Genomic DNA, 20816 nt, shown 5'->3' on the forward strand with positions numbered 1-20816 from the left:
AAAGTAGGACATAATATATTTATTGTTATTGTTGTTGTTGAAATACCCTCCAAGTCCCTATACTTTTCTTACATTTGAAAGTTAGCCCTCCTATTATATTATATGGTGTTATATCATGTCAAATAGTATATAATATATTAATAGTTTATATATATGCATCAATGATTAGACATTATAATATCATGTAATATTATATCTTTTATTATAATATATAATATAATATTAGTTATATATAATAATAGTACATTATATATTAATTATTATGTATTATTATATTGGTTGAAATATGTTTTAAGTCCTTATACTTTTTAGACATATGAAAGTAATGGGTGTCAAAACCACTAAATATAAATTCCTACGACAGATATAACAATAAATTGAAATATAGAGCAGTAGGGTCAAATCCATAGGGACTAGTTATCTAATTTCTCCTTTTCTTGTGACCAGATTCACTGTCGCGGCTATAGTCGTGCCCACGACCTATGCGTAGTAGTGCTGAAGAAAAAAGAAATAAAAATGAGGGGTTTAAATTGATTAAGATAATAAAATATGGAAATCTGAAGTGTAATAAAATAAAATAAAAACAGATTCAAAAATGTAAAAATAAATTTAAGAAAATAAAATATTTTTAAGCTTGGCCTTAGCCTTAGTGTACTCCAATCTTGAATCGATCCTTGAAATAGATTTTCTCTTCCAATCAATAAGTTGGTTATAGCAATCGAGGATCCTTCAAACTGCCAACTCTTCCTCTTGTAGTCGATCCCGATATCACCTGCAAATCGACCCTTTTCAAATTTTTAACCATGTGGCAAGTACTCGTAATTTAAGACTTCGACAACCTTGTGATCTGAAAAGCCCAACTCGAGTTAATGGCCTCAACCGTGTGAGTCATTTAAATCCTATCACTGTCTCCTTTGACAGAATCTAACTAGTTTTTTCCAATTGAATACGCCAATTTATTCGCGGGATTTTGAATACAACACCACCGACTCAACTTCCCAACTGTACCCAAACAATTCCAACCCAACATACGCTTTTTGAATTGAAATTGAATCAACTTTAAAGGACGGATATGTACTATCCCATAAATTGAAAGAGATAGCGAATACTGAATTGCAAAGTGTTTAGTGTGGGTTCATATCTCATGATTACTTTGTTGAAGCAATAACCGGGCTAAGACTAAAAAGGTTTAGTTAATCATGGAAAAAATCATGCTTGAAAATAAATGGTTTAAATGGAATTGTAGAAAGTGGGAAGGGGCAAGGCCTTGGAAGGCAATTAAACCAAAAGGTTGAAGTCAAAAGAAGCATAATTGAATGGCAAAGACGCAGGAGAGAAAAAAAAATAGAGAATTTATTAAATGCTAAAGGCAAAGTGTGTGCTCAATTGGCTATAGACAATTTAGCTAAATTTTTCCTAAATATTATCACTAAATAATCCTAAATATTATCACTAAATAATTGAAAATTTAAAAATCAAATTTAAACTATAGATTAAATTTAAACTAATTACAGAGTTGTAACAATATCAAAAATCCTTCAATCTTTATGCAACCACTTTTGAAAAAAAAAAATCTTCAACTCTTCAATCTTTATCCAGTCATTTTTGTATCTTCAATCTTTCAATCAATCCCTTATCTTTGCTTTTTGTTCCAATTTAGCCCCCTTTTGTAAGAGTTTGAATTCAGCACACCAACTTCATTCCTGATAAGAAAAATCCAAATTTAATAGCATTTATCTGATAATTAGCCAAAAATAAATACATTAAAAATATGAAATCATCTTGCTATCAGAAAGCTAACCCTCCTACTATATTATATAATGTTATATCATATCATATAGTATATAATATATTGATTGTTTATATATATGCATCAATGATTAAATATTATAATATCATGTAATATTATACATTTTAATATAATCTATAATACATTTTATTATATATTATTTTTATTATTATACTATTTGAAATATGCTCTAAGTTCTCATACTTTTCATACATTTGAAAGTTAGCTCTCCTACTATATTATTTGTTATATTTTATCTTATAATATATTAATAGTTTATAGATGTGTATCAATGATTAAACATTATAATATCATGTAATGTTATATCTTTTATTATAATTAGAGTTGTCCATGGATCAACTCACCACTCGAAAAATGGGAGTGATAAATGTCAAAAGTAACATATTTTAGCCTCATTCGTAGTGCATTTTTTAGTGATTATGTGACATTAATTGTGAAATATATACTCTTAATCCTTTAAATTCATGTTTTGAAGCTTAATAGAGCACTTGGGAGCAATAGGAGCGAAAAACGAGTGCAAATTAAAACATTGGAGCAGTTTGGAAGCTGGACACGGGCAACAGAGTTTCACACGACCATATGAGCCATACAGACGTGTGTCCAAGGCTTGTCGATGTTGGGAGCCATGTGTGCTCACAGCTAAAATGTGATACTCAGATTTCCATAAGGACTCTAATTTAAAGGAATTGTTGGGACTTAATTGAATGCATAATAAATTGATGGACTCTACTAGGAATTTTGGGAAAATTTTGTGACTATTGGGTAAATAGTTAAGTTTCAATTCTGGTTTGGTTAGGATGGAACTGGCTGGTTCCATAGTTGGAGACATAATGATTACCAGTGATTGGCTAAAAGAGATTGGGAAACCATGTATAGGAGTTATACATAAGTGAAAGTAGATATTCTTGCGATAGAAAATCCTCCTCAAATTTATGTCTACAAATTTCTTCTTACTTGCATTGTCTTCTTCGTTTGTTCTAAAGAAGAGGCGAACTTAATAGAGCTCTGCATGGGGCAGAAGTTGTGAAAATTGAAGGCTAGAAGTTAAGGAATTGTGAAAACAATAAGCCTTCTAATCCTTCTATACTCGAGGATTTGAGGAAGGGAGAGAAAGAGTAAAGATTCCCTATTAAGTTTCTTGTAAAGTGGGTTTTGAGTTTTAAGGTTTAAATGCTTTCAATTTAACCAATATAAGGTTATCATGCTTAGTTTCCAGTACGAAGGAAACTCTGGTGTTGGGATAAGCTAAGTTGACAAGGAAAAAGGATTTAAGGTGAGTTTTTTACTCTACTTTTGGGTGATCAATGATGTAGTGTCTTCAGTTGAATTAGATTCATGTCTATTCTGAGTTGTGTCCTACACCATGATTGTGTATGAAAGTGATGAACGGGTATGTTGTGGATGCATAACCTCGTAAAAGTATGTGAATGTTTGTAAGAATGATTGTTGATTGTTTGGTGGTTACCTCATGGTGTTTGAATATTTGGCATACTGTGTGTTTATAAATAGCGCCTTACTTTTGTGTGAAATGCATGTTCATGTTATATGTGAAGTACAAAGGAAATTGCCCTGCCGGAGTAGATGGAAATAGGAATAATTGGCGTATTTGATGAATGGGTGGATTGAAATGGGAATTCAAGGGAGTTAGGCGGCATCGTGGAATGATATCCATTGCCTCACTAGAGCAACACCATGAAAATAGTTTATTAACTCCATGGAGTGGCACCACAACAATGGTAATCATGTCCTTCGGGGTGACATCGTGGAAATGATTTATAGGTCTTTCGGGGTGACACTTCAAAAGAGGTTTATTGTGTAAGACCATAGCTCGACTATGGCAACAAATAGAGTCTACTAGGACAATAAACATGGGATTATATTGTGTGAGACCATAGCTCAGCTATGGCAACAAATAGAGTCTGCCAAGACATTATAACTGGAAACACAAAAATATATAGATGTTTTTAGTACCTTTTAAGCTTTAATTCATGTAGTTTCGTAGTACTTTTTTATCGAAATTTATACATTAATTTTAAAATAATTAATTTCACTTAAATTATTATCATATTTAATTTTAATTATTTTTATAATAAATTTTCAGAAATTTGGTTTATTTTCACAATTTTGCACAAAAGGTGAAAATTGGCTCGGCAGACACCTCGAAAGGCTCGAATCATTAGGGTAATTTTTGCATCAAGTGAATCAAAAGCATGGCTAAATTATTTTTCAGCCAAGGATGGTCCAATAATGATTATTATACATACTTTATATTTAATTCTTATCCGACATTAATTGTGTCAAAAATTAATATAAAGCCTGAAGAATAAAGTGGCCCAATGTGCTAAGTATAGAAGACTGAACCACCAAGTAATTGGGCAGCCCAAAACCATCCTATAGCTGATCCAATCAATTGATCCAATCATCTGATTTTCATACTTGCAAATCAGCCCTTGAGCTTCCCCTAAATGCTATTCAAACCCCTCCTCTTTTTGTGCCTTTCACTTTTTGCCTCAAGCTAAATATAGAAAAGTTTGAACATTCAAACTTGCTTAATGCATGGCCGGCCAAGGGAGCTTGAATGGATGAAACTTAGTTGCTATTTTTAGTAGTCATTCCCACCTATAAATACCCCTACTCCCTTATTCATTTCACACACTATTCATTCCCACACATCACTTTATTTCATTCACTTTCTTTTTTCCATTCCCTTCTTTGTTTTACTCTTTTTCTTATTCATTCCCTTGTCAATTTCCCTATTGAAAAAGAGCTTTCATCCACCTTGGAGTAGAAGCATTCAAGTGTTCATGAAGGTCTTGGATCAACAGAATAAGTAGACAAGGAGAGGAGTGCACTAGTCTGGCTTTAGAGAAATATTGGATTTCCTTTCTAGTTCCCTTCTCTTTACTTTTCTTGTTTATGTTGTGATCGTGAACATGGATATTTGTTATGTTGTTATTCTTGATTTAATTAAAATGACTTGAGTTTAATTTGTGTTATATTGATTGCATTTTATCCACTTAAATTATTATAATCGTGTTCGTTTTGGAGTTCAAGGTGAGATAAGGGGACAAGGTGAGGACTCGTAATTATGGTGAATTCAGAGTTAAACATTACCAACTGTCGTCAATCCAAAAAGGCAAATACAAGTATCAGGGATAAGGCATATCATAAATAGGGTATAAGGAAGTTAGAAACATCAACATGCTGGGATAAGACCTATACGAGAATACCTCTAGGAAGATCATGGCTACGACCAATCCAATGATTAGCTCCACCAATACACAGCTCAAAGAAAATGAGGCATTCGCTATGCCAACTAAGTCTGTGTATTTTTCTATGGAATGCAGGAAGTTTTACTTTGTGCTTAAAATATCATTCTGAGCTTATGAAAATTACTGTCTGAATATAGGGTAATTAAAAACTCTGAAATCAAGAGGAGGGACCAAGCCAGACTCCACCAGAGTGAAGAATTATAAAGCAATTGTTGTATCATGTATATAGAGAGGCACCCTAGAGGCCATGCCTCAAGGTTTAAGTTAATTATATATGTATTTGAAATTAATTTAAAGTTGGTATTTTGTTGTTGGGAATCTAAATTTGTAAGAACTTATTACTAGTTTAGTACGAGTTTTAATATATTGGGATTTTGAATTTAAATGTTTAAGAATGTAATTACAACAGAACTAGAAACATCATAAGTTATTTGGGTCTTTGTCTTTTTAGTACCCGGACTTGTAGAACTAGTCGGGTATAGGGTGTTATATAAAAGTTACAATTTATAGGTTTTTTTAGCACTTTAAGAAGGTATAAATAAGGAAATAAAAGAGGAGGGAAGCAACCATCATAGAACAGTAAGAAAATTGCTCGAAGAACACCATAGAAGTCGATTTTCGGAGCGATTTTCAGAGCAATTTTCCATCAAGATTCAAGAGTCCAAGTTTATTTCCAAGAGAGTTATCATGGATTTGTTTTATTTTAATGGTTATATTGTATTTTTTGTGTTCTTGCAAGTATGAACTAATTTTCTAAATACCTAGGTGAGATGAACCTTAGGATGGATTCTATTGTTTGACTTCTAGTTTTATACAATAAAACCTTATTTCTTTGTTTTCAATTATGAATGCTTAATTGTTCTTGGGTTGATAATTCTAGAGTATTAATCCATGTTTGATGTGCATAAGTTTGAGGTTGAATAGACCCTTCTTGTGATTAGATCTTGCATAATGGAATTCCATGCAATCCTAAAAATAGGACGATATAAATCTACTGGATTAGAGTCAAATTTAATAGGGGGATCCATAGAGCAAATTAATGTGATAATAGGAGTTTTAATTAGAAAGAAATTCCAATTAATCAACCTAGAATTAGTTGCTCTTATGCTCGAAAGAGATATTAACATAAATTAAGAATTTCTACGAATCAAAGAAACTAAGAAAATAAATTGCATGAACTAGATTGAGAATTATAGATGAAGTTTAGGTGGATTCTTACCTAGGTATTGTTTTGTCACTTGGCTGATATTTGATTGTTTTTGTGTTTATTTCTTTGATGCATTCATTAATTAACTTAGTTAATTTTAGTTTTACTCAATCTTTTGAAAATTTTAGTTTTACTCAATCTTTTGAATAAGTTAATAATAGGAAGACGATAATTACTAATAATTGTAGTCCTTGAGGGAACGATATTTGTGCTCACTGTAACACCCCAAACCCAACCCAGTAGTTATGGTTGAATTCGGAAAGCTACATTGGCCACCGGAATGGCCCAAAAAAACTTTCTTGATTTCAAACGTATTTTTTTTAAACCATCCGCATAGTTTGTTCAAAACTAGTAAAATTGAATGTTCAACTTTGTTTTCAATCTCATTTCAAAAATCATTTGTCCAAGAAATGGCCAAAATAAACTTTCGGAATTTTGAAAAAATATGTTTTAAAACTATTGGCTTATCAATTCAAAACAAATGAAATAAAGCGTTTATTTTAATTTTATAAAACCATTCAAATTTCAGGAATCAAAATAAATAATATCTCAATTGTAATCATTCAATCATTTATTCAAAACTATTTGATTTTCAATCATACTTTTAAATCATTTGTCTTTTGTTCAAAATTGGAGAACTTGGTTATTTGTCATTATTTTGAAAATAAAACATATTAACAAAATAAATCGATGTCTTTAGAAAACTCATTTGTAAACATTAATAATTTTGAAAACTAAGTATAATTTTATTAAAACTCATTTTTCAAAAATGTAACGGAAAATTGTGCTATTGACAAATTCTATTTTAAAAATCGAGTTTCAAGCGAAATCTTATCAAATACTAATTTATGCAGTTTTTAAAACTTAATGTCATGCAAGCAATTTATGCAAATCAGAATGAAAAAATCTCCAAAATAAAGTATCATGCAACAGTCCATACACAAACTTATTAGAAACCTAAAATATCAAAATAAAATTTAATTACTTTAATTTAAAAAGACTACCGAGAAACTCCTTCAAATGCCGTCATCCAATGCTAACCTCGGGGTTATCTGTAACATCAAAAAACTATAGGGGGTGAGCTATAAAGCTTAGTGTGAGGTTAACATAAACGTAATCACATACACATAAACATACACGTTATACAATCATAATAATCATATCAGTTTCATATAACTCAATATTTCACACTTATACTATGCATGATCATGTTAATGCACATTTTGTAAAATGATGCAGATTTTGTGAAAACAGTCTTACCCATCTCTGCTACACACCAAAATTGAGTTTCTCAGAACTCGTCCATCCAATAACACACCAATTGTGAACAGTGTCACAGTAACGTAGATAAACTGCCAATAACTTCCACCTTTCACACATCCCACCCCATGCATGTGTTATGGCCAAAATCACTCAAAATCATATAGGCATGTTTAACATGCAAATCACATATGTACACATGGTACCCAAATTCACATTTTATGATCATGTGAATATCACATATGCCATATGATCACATAACATGAGAATGAGATTTAAATTTTTTTTTTCAAATCAATAATAATCATCAATATCACATAACATGTTTTTCACAACATATACGGTTTGGAAAACACTTACTTGACATAGTTCAGAATGATGGGTTTATCTTTTTTTATGGATACATAATGTATCCTCATCAATCAAAATAATTTAAACAAATGACATTTTATCAATATAAAACAAAGACTTAATTTTGTTTAGTGTTAAAACTCACACCTAATCATAGTAATTCCAATGTGGAAACTCCTTCTAACGCCCACTTCTCGATTTAATTAGATCTATCTCAAATTTAAACATAAAATGAATAATCCATCATTAAAATACCCTTGAAAAATCTTTGATAAACAATTACGCTTTGGCTTCTATGACAATACTTACTCTTCGTTAATCCAATATGATTCCACTCTTTGAATCATAGGAAATTACACGCTTGGAATTGATCATTCAAACAAGAAACACCAAGTTAGGAATATGTCATTCGGTCACTATATAGGGATTAAGAGGTTTTGAATAAAGTAAATATTCCAAATACTTACGATCTCACTAATTGGGAATTGATACGGAAGAGAAGATGACTGAGATTTGGGAGCAATAGCCACAATATCTAAGATATCAAATACTAAGAAGAACTAATAGAAAATAATGAATAATCTTACTATGATAACTAATAAAATCGCTATAGAGAGGAAGGGAAAACACTATTATTTTACAGTTGTTTTCACAGCGGTGGATGGCGGCGATCACGATGGCGGACAACAAAAAAGAGAAAGGTTTTTTATGCTTGCGAAAAAGAGGAGAAGAGAGAAGAAAGAGGAGAAGAAAAATTAGTATTAAAAATCAGTGGTGTAAGGTGGTCATCACGATGCGGGAGGGTGGTGCTAAAGGTAGCGATGGAGAAAATGAAGGAGAAAAGTGGCGGCAATATGGTGGTCTGATGGTGACGATGGTGGTTTAAGGAAAAAGAGTGGTAGAGGAGAGTAGGAAAATAATACAAATGGTGGTTGATGGCTAAAGCAAAAGAAATAGGGAGGAGCAAAAGAAGGGGTGGCAAAAATGAATATGAAAACAAAAGATGGACAACCAAAGGTGTCATTCACCTTGTCCAGGTTCGATGTATGATACACAAGATAAGGGTCAAGAAAATAGGAATGTAAAGGGGAAAAAGGAGCAAAAACGGGATCATGTGAGTGAAAAGGGGGGTTTAATGAGGGAAGGTTGACTCACACACAAGGAATGAATTTTTCCCCATACATGGTAACTAGGTTAGATGACAAGGAATGTTCACACTAGCTAAAGTTGTCAAAAAAATTAAATAAAAATTTGGGAACGTGGGGAATTAGACATAGAACCTTTAAGAGATTAGCTAAGCACTTAACCACTTAACCACATTACTCCTTACAATCATTTTAACAGAAAATATTTAAAAACAAGGGATGGCCTTTGTTAAGGGTTTAAAATAAAGTTGTACTAAATAGAAATTAACGAGAGGGAAGGAATTCAAATTTAGATCAACAAGGACAACTCCACCACTACTCAATCACTATAATTGATATTTATTTATTAATGAGAAAAATATCATCTAAATAAAAAATTCGGTCGCGGCCACTCTCAGTTCATTAACCCAATTTCTACTAATCTGGTTTTTGAGATGTGACACTCACCATAACTATACTATTAATTAATAATTGCACTTGCTTTAGTCAATTTATTAGTTAGTTTAGTAGACATCAAGAAGGGCTTGGGTAAAAATATTGGCCCGAAAAATGGGCTTGAGAAAAAATAAAGCTCGTTTAGAAAATGGGTCGAGCCTCAGGTAAGGTCTTTTTTGTCCCGATCTTGGCTCGACTAGGCTCGAATTTACAATAAAAAAATCATGTTGTTTTGCTGTTGTTTTGCTATTGTTTTTCTATGTTTTGTTGTTTTCTCACTTTTTGCCACTGTTTTGCTAGCATTTTACTATTATGTTACTGCTATTTTGTTGTTAATGTTAGAATATTGTATAACACTTGCTTTATTGTTAATATTGCTACTATTTTAGAGATATTTGCTTATTAAGTTGCACTTAACTTAATGTTATTTAAGTATAAATTTTTATTTATTTATTTTCAATTTGTTTGGAAACATTTATTTTAATATTTTGTGTATTTGGTATATTACATATATTTTTTAAATTTATATAATAATTAAAAAATTAATACAAGCTAGTTGGGCCCAAATCTTAACATTTTTATTTGGATTGAGCTTGAAAAAAAATTTAGACATTTTTTGGGCCAGGCAGGGTCCGAGCCTATCAATTGGGCCTAAAATTTTGTTAAGGCCCAACTCGAGCCCTGACCAGTACATGGACAACTCTAATTATAATCCATATTGCAATAATAGTTATACATGATAGAAGTACATTATATGTTACTTATTGTATGTTATTATTTATTATTATACTAATTGAAATATGATCTAAGTCATTATTTTCGTACATTTAAAAGTTAATCCTCCTACTATATTATATAATGTTACATTATATCATATCATATCATATCATATAATATATTTATAGTTTATATATGTATATCCATCGATTATTAAACATTATAATATCATGTAGCATATCAATTTAAAATCAAGTTAAATTAATTTTGGTAATAGTTATAAAATATATTATTATATTATCATTAAAGATTAGTTTTAAAGCATTTAATAATTATTAATTTTTATATTTATTATAAATATATAATTATAATAGTAAAAATATTTTATATTAAATTAATGTTTTTAAAATTTTATTTCACTTTATAGTTTAACATAAAAATTTATTATTAATTACTTTTCCTATTAATAAAATTTTAATATATATTCAAAACAAATATTTTTATTTTAATTTTAATTTAAGTAATAACATAAAATTATGTTAATATCGAATTTATTAACACAAACCAAATTGATCTTGGGCTCAGAACTACCAAATTGATCTTGGGCTCAGAACTATTACGAGCTCCGGTTTCTCGGGCTTGGCTTTATTACAGGCTCAAGTTTTCTCAGACTCGAATTGGTAACACTCGAATTGGTAACGATTCGAGTTCTAATTGACACGGGCAGCCAAAACCCTCCTGCCTTTTACTAGTTACAGCAAAATCAAACAAGGGAAACCCACAAAAACATCCAAAAATGCAGCATCTTATTTCGAGTGCCTGTAGTCTCGTATGGTCTGTCAAGTCTGTTAAAAAAAGTATCAAAACAGATGCTAATATGCTTTACAATTACAGTATCGATCGCAACAAAATAAATACTACAAGCTACTGTACATGGATCTGACAGGGGATTTCAGCTCCAGCCTATTGGATAAGACTTATCCAAAGCTTCCCGTGTCATTTACAAAGGAGATATCTATCATCAAAGGAAACAAAAGGATGAAAAGAATAAAATAAACTAAGGCTATGCCAAGTAATTGTATATTTGTGGGTTGTTCTTGTCCCGCTCCAGGTACTCCCTGTCAATGAGAGATTCGATCCTTTTCTTCAAATCAGCCGGTTTTATGGGAAACTTGAGCTGTTCAATAAAAGAAACTTATTCTCAATACAAGTACGTTCAAATGTAACTTAAAAACACATTATCCACTTTGATGTTTGATCCCTTTGTCTGGAGATCATCAATTGCAAAGGGTACAGAAGAGTTGTAGTGGCATGAATGCATGATAACTCTTTGATAAAAACCAACTTCCACTTTCATTTATTTTTGGCTACGATTGTGACTAGATGTTACTCGGAACTCTCTAGAGATATGTTTGTTAGAATGAAAAAGATAAGAAAATGCTTACCTGTTGGAAGAGTTCAGTTATCAGAAGAGTGTGACTCAACACCTTCCTGGTCTTCATTATCCGAACAATAGCAGCATCAACCTGCAATAAATCAAGCAACAATTCGTACATTTGGTTAAGCTGAACATGAGATAGCCTTCTGTTCTCTTATTTTACATTTTTGATGGATGGATAAAGGGAGTGAAAGCTGAACCTGATATTGACGGTCTTGAAATACTCTTTCAGTAGTGCTTGTGTTCTCCTCCACTGTCTCTTTCATCTGGATAGCATTTACCTGCATTGCAAAAGGAAAGGTCAACTTGATGCCTTATCACGTCAGTGAAGCAAATTCACCAAAAACCTTCTATACGGGAATTCAGCGGAATGGCATAGGAATAAGCATGACAGGAATTCAGTTTGATCTTTCAAAAAAGTATTTACCAGCCGACATCTTGGAATTGCAAATAAATGTACCTTTATACGATAGAGAGGAGCAGTAAATCCATCATTGAAAATGAATGAGTCATTATCTTCTACATCCCTCCCTTTTGGCAACTGCGACACACATTCAGAAAAGGGATAAAGAAAATGAAATGTAGGAAAACAAATATCATACCAACTAACCAGCACAAAAGGCATGGTAAATGGGCATACCTTTTGTAGGACTCTAACTTTCCCACATGCAAGGGACTGCAAGGTCCTTCTCAATTCCTTGTCCTCTATGCCAGTAGAGTCCTTAATGTCTTGAAAGCTAAGCTTTTGGGCATCGTTGAACAACATCAGAACTACAGTCTAGAGGGAAAATGGAGAAAACCCAGAAAAATGTTAGAACTTGTCTGCTCCCAGAGAAAATTCGAAAAGAGAACATAGTGACAGAATAATCATCACTGAGACAGCAAGAGACAAACCTGGAATAAGGAAACTGCCAGCTCCTTTTTACCTTTTGGAAAATCAGCTTTCAAGACACAATGACCTAATGAATTTTGCCACATTAGGCGCCTCCCACTGTACTTACTCAAGTAGAACTCCTTAAAGATGTCCTGTTACACCAAATTCTCAAAAAGTGTTACAATTAACTTGTTTTACAGGTGTCTAACAGTTGACATTTCATCCCAAAGACCAAAGCAAACCTGATAGACATTAAGTTCATGAGGAAGCCTAACATCCATGGGTGGATATGTCGGCCAGTACCTGCACCGTCCAGCAACCAAAATAGAATTAAATACCAACAAAGTAAAATACCTCGACAAGAAATTAATTAATCATGCATTTATGGTTTAATTCAAATAACAATGAAATAAGATTTACCCGGTTGTCAAGACATGAACACTCATCTCAATTCCAGATGGAAGCTTTGTTCTGGCCTGGGATGACTGCTTGAATGATTCATTTATCTCCTTTGATAGTTCAATATCCTGTATAAAAATCACAAGAATTCACATTCAATACAATTAAGGTTCATTTTGCAATTTATATAACGCATCAAAGAAAACAGGCATGTATATCCACACAGAAGAGAAAGAATTCTGCCTGAAAACCAATAAGAGACATTTAAAATGAAAGAATCGTCCAACTTCATCCTCCCACGTCAAGTTCCATAGATAATTTCCAGAAAGAGCAAGAACTCTTTGAGATAAAACCACAAACAGAAAGATCAATCCATGAACATAGGTGATTTAATTACAACCACAAGTCCATAGCTCTTGTTAAAAAGAAAAGGCCCATAGTTCTAATCTGTGGCAACGATTGCATTAATATCACAATCAAATTTATCTCATGTCTCTAGTTTCCTCAAACTGGAATTCAAGTGCAAGTTGCAATAGAATCCAGTCACATAGAAATAAGTATTAGACAAAGTCCAAACATTTTGCAGATTGTTAAATCGGCCTTGCCCAATAGCCAAGTAGGTAATCCAAGATATAAAAGATCAATTCTCTTGCACTCCTTTTCTTCTCTTCTCACATGATTCTATTACTTCAATAATTATTTGCATATTATATCCTCAACGAACAATTAATTTGCTAGATATTATTACATACTAATTGCAGGATTAATTAATTAAACTCGAGGTGTGAGGGACAACGATTTGGAGTTAATAACACTACCAAAGGAGTAAAAATATCCTTAGCGGTTATTGGAGTTACTGGATTGCCCATGTTTACAGAACCCAGAAGGCAGGAGTTCAGTATATCCATGATTAGAAATTCTAAAGGCAACATATATTGAAAACATTTCTAGGAAAAGTTTATATAAATAGATATAGTGGCAGACCTTGAACATTCCTTCAAGTTTGTTTGTAAATTGACTGCCACACTCAGTCTTCAGCTGCAGCATCATAACAATGTAACAAGTCAATACAATCTTTAGACAGAAAAAAATACCATTTTGTTAGAGTTCAACCTAAAACTAATTGGTAATAGGTGGAGGAGTCCAACTTTAATTCAAGGCCACAGGAAATCTAATACTTACAAATGTGGGATAACACCACTTAACACATTTGATTCAAAATAGACTATACTGACCTTGGTAATCATAGATTTCTCTGCGTCAATAGAAGCACTCTTTCCTAGAAGCAGCCTTTTTGCAAGATCTTTCTTATAAAATGCTTCAAAGACATCTTTGCCCTTGATTACCAACAAAACATCATTCAAATCTCTAGCGTTAATTTGTAGACGATAGAAAAAGAAATACACAAAAAGAATACTTTTATTTGACACAAACCTAAATATAACATTCTTATTGGGAAAACATGAACTCTACCTGGATGAACCTAAATAAAACCAAAGCTTTATCAAGTGTACCCTCTAATTCCTCTTCCGAAGTACCCTTATTACCAGAACGAAGCTTTTCATCCAGGAACTTTGCAATCAGCTCAGCAGGTCGGTTCTATTAAATATGGCACAATGTTGAACCATCAGTTGTTTTGAAAATATGGTAATCTAAAATGAGGAATATTACTTAACAAGAATGTAGTTTAAAAATAAAATGATCTCCCAATATAAAGGACAAAAGATGGCAACCTGACGAAGATTAATTAGATGCTCAAAGGAATCCTTGATGGTGTTGCCAAATGCCTCATTCTTGGAAAAGCTTTCTTCCCATATTGAGTCAAGCGAAGCTTTGAATTCTAACAAGGAAGGCACCATGTCCTTGTCTTTCTCTTCATCCATGACAATGACTTGCCCAGTTCTCCGAATATATGAACTTATTGCCTGCCGGAGTGATTCAAGAGCATTGACCCTTGAAAACAGTGAGTACATTCTCTGAAGGTCCTCAATACGACGTCCATCCATCAGCATCACAAATCCCTGTGGAAATTAGAAATATATAAAATTATTAAAATTATGCAAATACAAGCAGGTATTCAAAGTTCAGTGAATCACGGTCACACCTTATCAAGAATAGCAGGTATATGCCGTTCAAGCAGTTGCTTTTCTGCTGTTGCTATAAGTGGCTTTCTTGTAAGAGCATCCAGGTAGAGAACACATCTTTCGTGTTCTTCATGCAACCTCATCTGCATGAATACACCCAATATATCACAAACATAAATTTACCATAATTCTTAAGAGGGATAAACATGCATATTCCACACAAAAATGGAATAATATGATATATTAACATTGTTATTAGAAGGATAAAATATGTACAATTCAAAATACAGAACACCACTGCACCAATCACTGCTGATTGCAAACATAAAATATGAAAAGCACCTCTACATGCTTCAGGTAATCTGGAACATCAGATTGCTGCATGTATTTCATTCCTTCGGCTGCATAAAACTCAGACGTGCACTCCAGGAATGGCTTCTCAAAGCTTTCAGAGTAAATACCTAAAGCAGTAAACATCTTCAAAAGATGGTTAAGGAGAGTCCTATCAACCGCTTCACCTAACCTGCATGATCAAAAACACAAAAGCAGTGGGTGGGTTCCAAAATGCAAATTCAATAAACACGGGAACATCAGAATTGAGCATCTGACATCATTCACAAACTTAGGTGGCTAACTCAAAATAACAAGAGAAGATGTATGAGATTTAAAAGCAATAAAGCAACATGATAATGAATTCCCCAACAATTTCTGGATTTTTCAAAAAATAATTGTATCTAAAGATGATTAAAATGAGCTATAAAGAAAATGATTGACAGTAAGCTACAGTTAAATTGATCAGACATTCTAACCGGCCCTTCAAGAGACTTCTTTCCACAATAGAAATATGTTACCACCGCTTCCTAGCCTTTTCCAGGTAACTAGAATTTTATGACATAGGCTGGTAAAACCATAGAAGTAAACCAAAGAAGGGAATAAGGACATTAAAACAACTTATGAGTTAATTCAACTTGACTGATACTCAACATGTTGCAGGTTGACTTTTTCAATTTTTACCACCACTAATTCTTGTGCAGAAAATACAGCCTGATATCAATTTGGTTTGAAGACATTTAAAACAAGCTGAACATAGCATTAGTTCATCTAGTAGACTTTCATCTGCCAGTACAATAGCAACCAATGGGGTATTTTTTTTTCAATTTAATATTCGTTTTCACGCAAGACACCAAAAGATGGATGGTTCATCCTTAAGTTTTGCAACACCTAATGATACCCAATTTGTTACAATATCCATCTATAACTATCATGCATCTTTGGCATAGGTTAGGTTGAGACTTTGAACATGAAAAAAAAGACTATGATAAAGGAGCTGTATATTTCAAATTAAAATTCATTAGAATTACCTCTCACCCTCAATCATTCTCAAAAGACCCGTGACAGTTTTGTGCTCAACTTCAGGAGCCATGGAAAGATGTTTACGGAAGAGCTGCAAGCCCATATCCCACAATGAACGTACATTCGGGGTTTGTTTAACATATGTTCTGTCTAGATACAAGGCTATACCACGAATCATTAACATCTGATCACAAAGATCTTGCCAACATTTCTCAACAAGTGATAAGAAAACAACCAAATCTGGGCTTTGCCCAACCAAAGATCTTAGTGCTGAAGATATATGTTCTTCACACTCTTTTTCAATGCGTTGATAAAGGCTTCCCCCCATCTTGTGCAGGCAAAGATCATTGACAGCCTGAAGAGAGCATGTTCAATTATCAAGAGGCAATATTGCTCACGTTGCAAATGGCGATAATAATCAAAATAGAGAAAAGAAGAATATGTGAGACTTGCCTGGTAAAGCTTCTCCAAGTCGCAAGAATCTGGTTGCTTCAAAAATATGGCAATAATGGCTGACTTCAGCGTTGCCCATGTCTCCACCTCAAAATTCGTAGGCAATGTTGGTTTGGCTGAAAAAACCAAGACAAGAGGTTAAAGTTGTATCAGAAACCTTCCTGAATATGGTCCTAAATTGCTTTCTTGTAAGCAATGCCCTTCTAGTTTCCTACAATTAGTACACATAAACCACATAGAATCGGATGTAATTTGATTTGAAAATATAAAACAAACTTCAATCCTCATTACAATTCCTCGCAAATAAACTTACTAATAATAGTCACCAGCTAAATAAAATCCATTTTTAGTTGTTTAGGAAGAACTGGTTATACTTATGCAAGTATGCATCATAGATGCTTACAGAAAATGGTCTAAAAGAGGACAGTAATGAACTTTTCAAAAAGCTCAGGGGTTTCAGAGGATAGCTCCAAACCACATTCACGCAACATGTTCCCTTGATAAATTAACAAAGAAGGCCAAACTGAAAAACCATCCAAAAAGGAAGTAAAGAACGTTCAAAGCTTTCAAGTAGAGCTACATAAGTAGTAGTCCCGCACCTCAAAGGTAAAAAAACATAAAATGTAACAAGGATTTTGCTAACCAGTGTCCTGATGGCACTCTTTGAGGTTACTTTATATAGTAACATCTTTCATCAAAAGCACAGAAAATGATGAAACTATCCTAAAGGCACTCATTTAATAACACCCTTTAAACTAACAAATCAAGCAGGACCCAGACCTAGTTTAACATGAATAATCTTGCCTCCCAAAAATCGATGCCAATTTCAAATTATAATAAATAAAAGGTAAAATCTTAGCAAATGGTTGAAATCGTGGCCGCATTACACTGGAAAAAATGAACACTTCTGATGATCAGCTAATAGACCTCTATGAAACATTAGGGAAAAGCTAGGATAGGATTGAAAGCGCTAGCCTACGAATAGATCTCAGTAAGACAAGAAACAATAAAATGATTTAACCCGTAGGAAGGTCCTAATTTCTAAATTCACCTCTATAATCCCTAATTTTTCATTCCAAAAGCGACCCAACAAACAAAGTCACTCAAATTCTAAGACCAACTCTCAAATCAGCTAAATAGGGCAACTTTACAAATGACCCACAAAATAAATTTCACAAAAAAGAAAAAAAGAAGATAGAGATCAAGAAACAAGAACCCAACCTTTAACGAGTTTGATGACAAGCTTTTTGGCAGGTTGAGGAGGGGTAGCCTTTTTGCGAGACAAATTAGCGGCGGCGGGAGCACAAGCATCGGCGGACTTGGAATCATCGTGGAGGGGCATAGATGAAGGGTCAAAAAGGACGTTGTTATCGTCTTGGTTGTTATGGTGGTGATGGAGGCCGTTTCTGTTTGGGTCGAGGGAGCAAGCAACGGCTTGGGACTTGGCTTTCTTCATTGGAGGTTGGAAATGAGGCGAGGAAGAAGAAGAAGCAGTGGCGTTGGTTATAGAGCGTTTGGTGGGGGGGAGAGACATGAAAGTGATCAACAGAGCATTGTAAAATCTTCAGCTCCTTCGCTTCCTTTTGATTTGGGATAATGTTGCCTTAATAATGCCTTATACACACAGGAAAAAGGAGGAAGATTTGAGAAGGCAGCACATCAAAGTAGCAAAAGATAAAAATTTGAGCGTGAGAGAGCAAGAGAGAGAAATACTATAATAAAAAATGGTTTTCTTTTTCTTTTTTTCTTTTGTAGGTTTTACTTATTTTTCTTTTAAGCGAAAGAAACAGGTCTGCTCTTTTTTTCTTTTTTCTTTTTTTTTTGATGGTTTGGTGGTGCAGGCTTAATATTGTTCCTTTTTTTTAATACTAAATATTCGGGATTTATTGTGGCTGTCTCTTCCAATTAATACCTACTAAGTACAACCTGCAATTTTTTTTCCAGCTTAATGGTTTTGATTAGTTTAAATAAAATTATAATATTTAATTTTGAATTATAGTTTTAAAAGTTGAAATAAAATAAAAACTGATAAGTACACATTTAAAAATAATTATAATTTAATAGAAATTATGATAATTACATATTTAAAAATAATTAGAATTTAAATTATAATTATTAATTAAAATTATACTAATTTTAAAATAGAGTTACTACTTGAATAGAATTCTAAGTATGAAATATAAAAAAAATTTGTGATAATTATAAAGGCTAAATGCTCAAATTAGGTTTTAACCTTTTAGGGGTTGCTCATATAAGGGTCAAACGTTTCGAAATGCTCATATAAAAGTCTAACATTTATAAAAATGTTAAAATAAGGATTCTCATGCACTTCAATCCAATTTGAGTAAAAATTAGGTGAATTATAATGTATTTAGAATAAAATTCATGATAGTTGAATCAAATATTGATTGAAAATAAAAGAAAAAAATAAAAACATAATTTGAGATCTAATATACAAAATGCGAGAAGCTGTTATTTGAGCACTTTCAAAAATATTTGGCTCTTATTTGAGCACTTTCAATAACTTTCGTCCCTTATTTGAGCACTTTGAAAGGTTTAGCTTTCAACTAAGCATTTTTGTAAAGGTTAGACCCTTATATGAGCATTTTGAAAGGTTTGGCCATTATGTGATTAACCCTTAAAAGGTTGGCCCCCCAATTTGTAACCTAAGAGATAAGATTAAATAGTATTTAAATCTTTTAAGACTCTCATCTTGTAGATAAGCATTAATCTTGGTTGTCGATCTAATTTAAATTATACCGTTGGATCTGAGGGAGCTCAACTATAAATAGAGGTTTTCTCCCTCATTGTAATCACTCACATGTACTTCATTCAGAGTAATTGAATACTTTTGAGAGAATTTACTCAAACACCTTGTGTGCATTGCTTTCTTGTGCCATTTTTCGTTTGTTCATTGCTTTTTTGCTTTAGTGTTTGCTTCCACGAGTTTCGATTCTCAGAGAATTGTTTTGAGAATTCTTACCTTTAAAGAGTTAGGCTAACTTAGGTGGATTTGAAGAAAACCAATCACCTAAGGTCGCGCAGTTTGTCAAACTAAAGTTCTAGCCTCATGATTGTTAGTATCAAAGTCACAGTTTATTTAGGCACTATTGAGATGAGAAACAAAGCTAAAGATCCTAGTGTCCCAATGGAGACTCGTGGGAGGACCAAGGAAGCGAGTAGATCGAGGGATATGATGTTGGCTATGAAAGGTGGAGTACTAAACTTAAGAAATCTGTGGGTAGAATTTTGCTTTGAAGTTAAGATGTCTTGAGACAATGTGTAACACCCTAAACCCATCCTAGACGTTATGGCCGTATCTAGTGATGTCACATGAAAAGGGTTTTGAAAACTAAGTCATCGCAATTAAACCATTTCAGTTCATTAGTTCACATTTATTCTTAACAGATTTCAAAAAGTTTATTCATCTCTTAAGTTTCTATATTCATTATCAAAACAATAATTTATTTGCCTAAAAGACATTTAGAGCAAAAGCTTTAAAAAGAAACGTTGTTTTTAGAAAACCGTTGCTTTTGATAAAATCCGAGTTATCACGTTTTGTAGTTTTAAAATCATAAAAATGTAGTCTAACCCGAATCAAAATAAAACAGGCTGTAAAGTCTGTATTACAAAAATATAACCCATAATAAAAATATACCGAACATAAAAATTAAAACGTAATCATAACCAATTTGAACATGTGGTCACCGAAAGGCTCCGCTGCACCTATCTGCCTAAGACTGTGGATTACCTGTACAGAATAAACAGAGAGGAGTGAGTTTACATAAACTCAGTGTGTAACCCCACAGAATTAAGCATGCACACAAACAGAATATCAGAATCAGTTAGATACAAAAGCGGGCATTACAAATATAGATGCAGGTTTGAGCCTAAGCCCACCTCAAATACAGATATGCACATCAGAATCAGAAATTAGATAATAGAGTCCTACTCCCATCCTCTACACACCATCTCCGACCATCCCTACACACTATGTGGGGTTTAAAACACCCACCCA

The 20816-nt window shown here is 32.9% G+C and overlaps 1 protein-coding gene and 1 long non-coding RNA gene across 2 annotated transcripts; both read right to left on the reverse strand.

Moving 5' to 3' along the window:
- Positions 1–1621: 1621 nt before the first annotated feature.
- On the reverse strand, positions 1622–8180 carry LOC128293977 (uncharacterized). Its single transcript, XR_008284142.1, has 3 exons — positions 8048–8180; positions 7294–7341; positions 1622–1703 (listed from the first exon to the last, which is right to left on the reverse strand). It is a non-coding gene; the product is annotated as an uncharacterized LOC128293977 (long non-coding RNA).
- Positions 8181–10982: 2802 nt separating this feature from the next.
- Positions 10983–18673, reverse strand: LOC108486440 (cullin-4). The gene is made up of 17 exons (XM_017790495.2): positions 18020–18673; positions 16799–16914; positions 16354–16700; positions 15335–15515; positions 15013–15135; positions 14642–14929; positions 14382–14507; positions 14144–14245; positions 13893–13946; positions 12930–13036; positions 12752–12812; positions 12530–12661; positions 12276–12413; positions 12096–12176; positions 11836–11916; positions 11643–11723; positions 10983–11374 (listed from the first exon to the last, which is right to left on the reverse strand). Exons 1-17 carry the CDS (start codon positions 18330–18332, stop codon positions 11261–11263), a joined length of 2445 nt encoding a protein of 814 aa, XP_017645984.1. The 5' UTR covers positions 18333–18673; the 3' UTR covers positions 10983–11260.
- Between the last annotated feature and the right edge of the window lie 2143 nt (positions 18674–20816).

Source organism: Gossypium arboreum, chromosome 6 (assembly GCF_025698485.1).
Source record: "Gossypium arboreum isolate Shixiya-1 chromosome 6, ASM2569848v2, whole genome shotgun sequence".
Taxonomy (NCBI): domain Eukaryota; kingdom Viridiplantae; phylum Streptophyta; class Magnoliopsida; order Malvales; family Malvaceae; genus Gossypium; species Gossypium arboreum.

Coding starts and splice junctions, on each gene's coding strand:
- LOC108486440 (XM_017790495.2), bottom strand. CDS start 18,332: ATGTCTCTCCCCCCCACCAAACGCTCTATAACCAACGCCACTGCTTCT. Junction 15,516..16,353: donor AGAATGATTGAGGGTGAGAG/GTAATTCTAATG, acceptor TTGATCATGCAG/GTTAGGTGAAGCGGTTGATA. Junction 14,246..14,381: donor TTTTATTTAGGTTCATCCAG/GTAGAGTTCATG, acceptor TTGGTAATCAAG/GGCAAAGATGTCTTTGAAGC.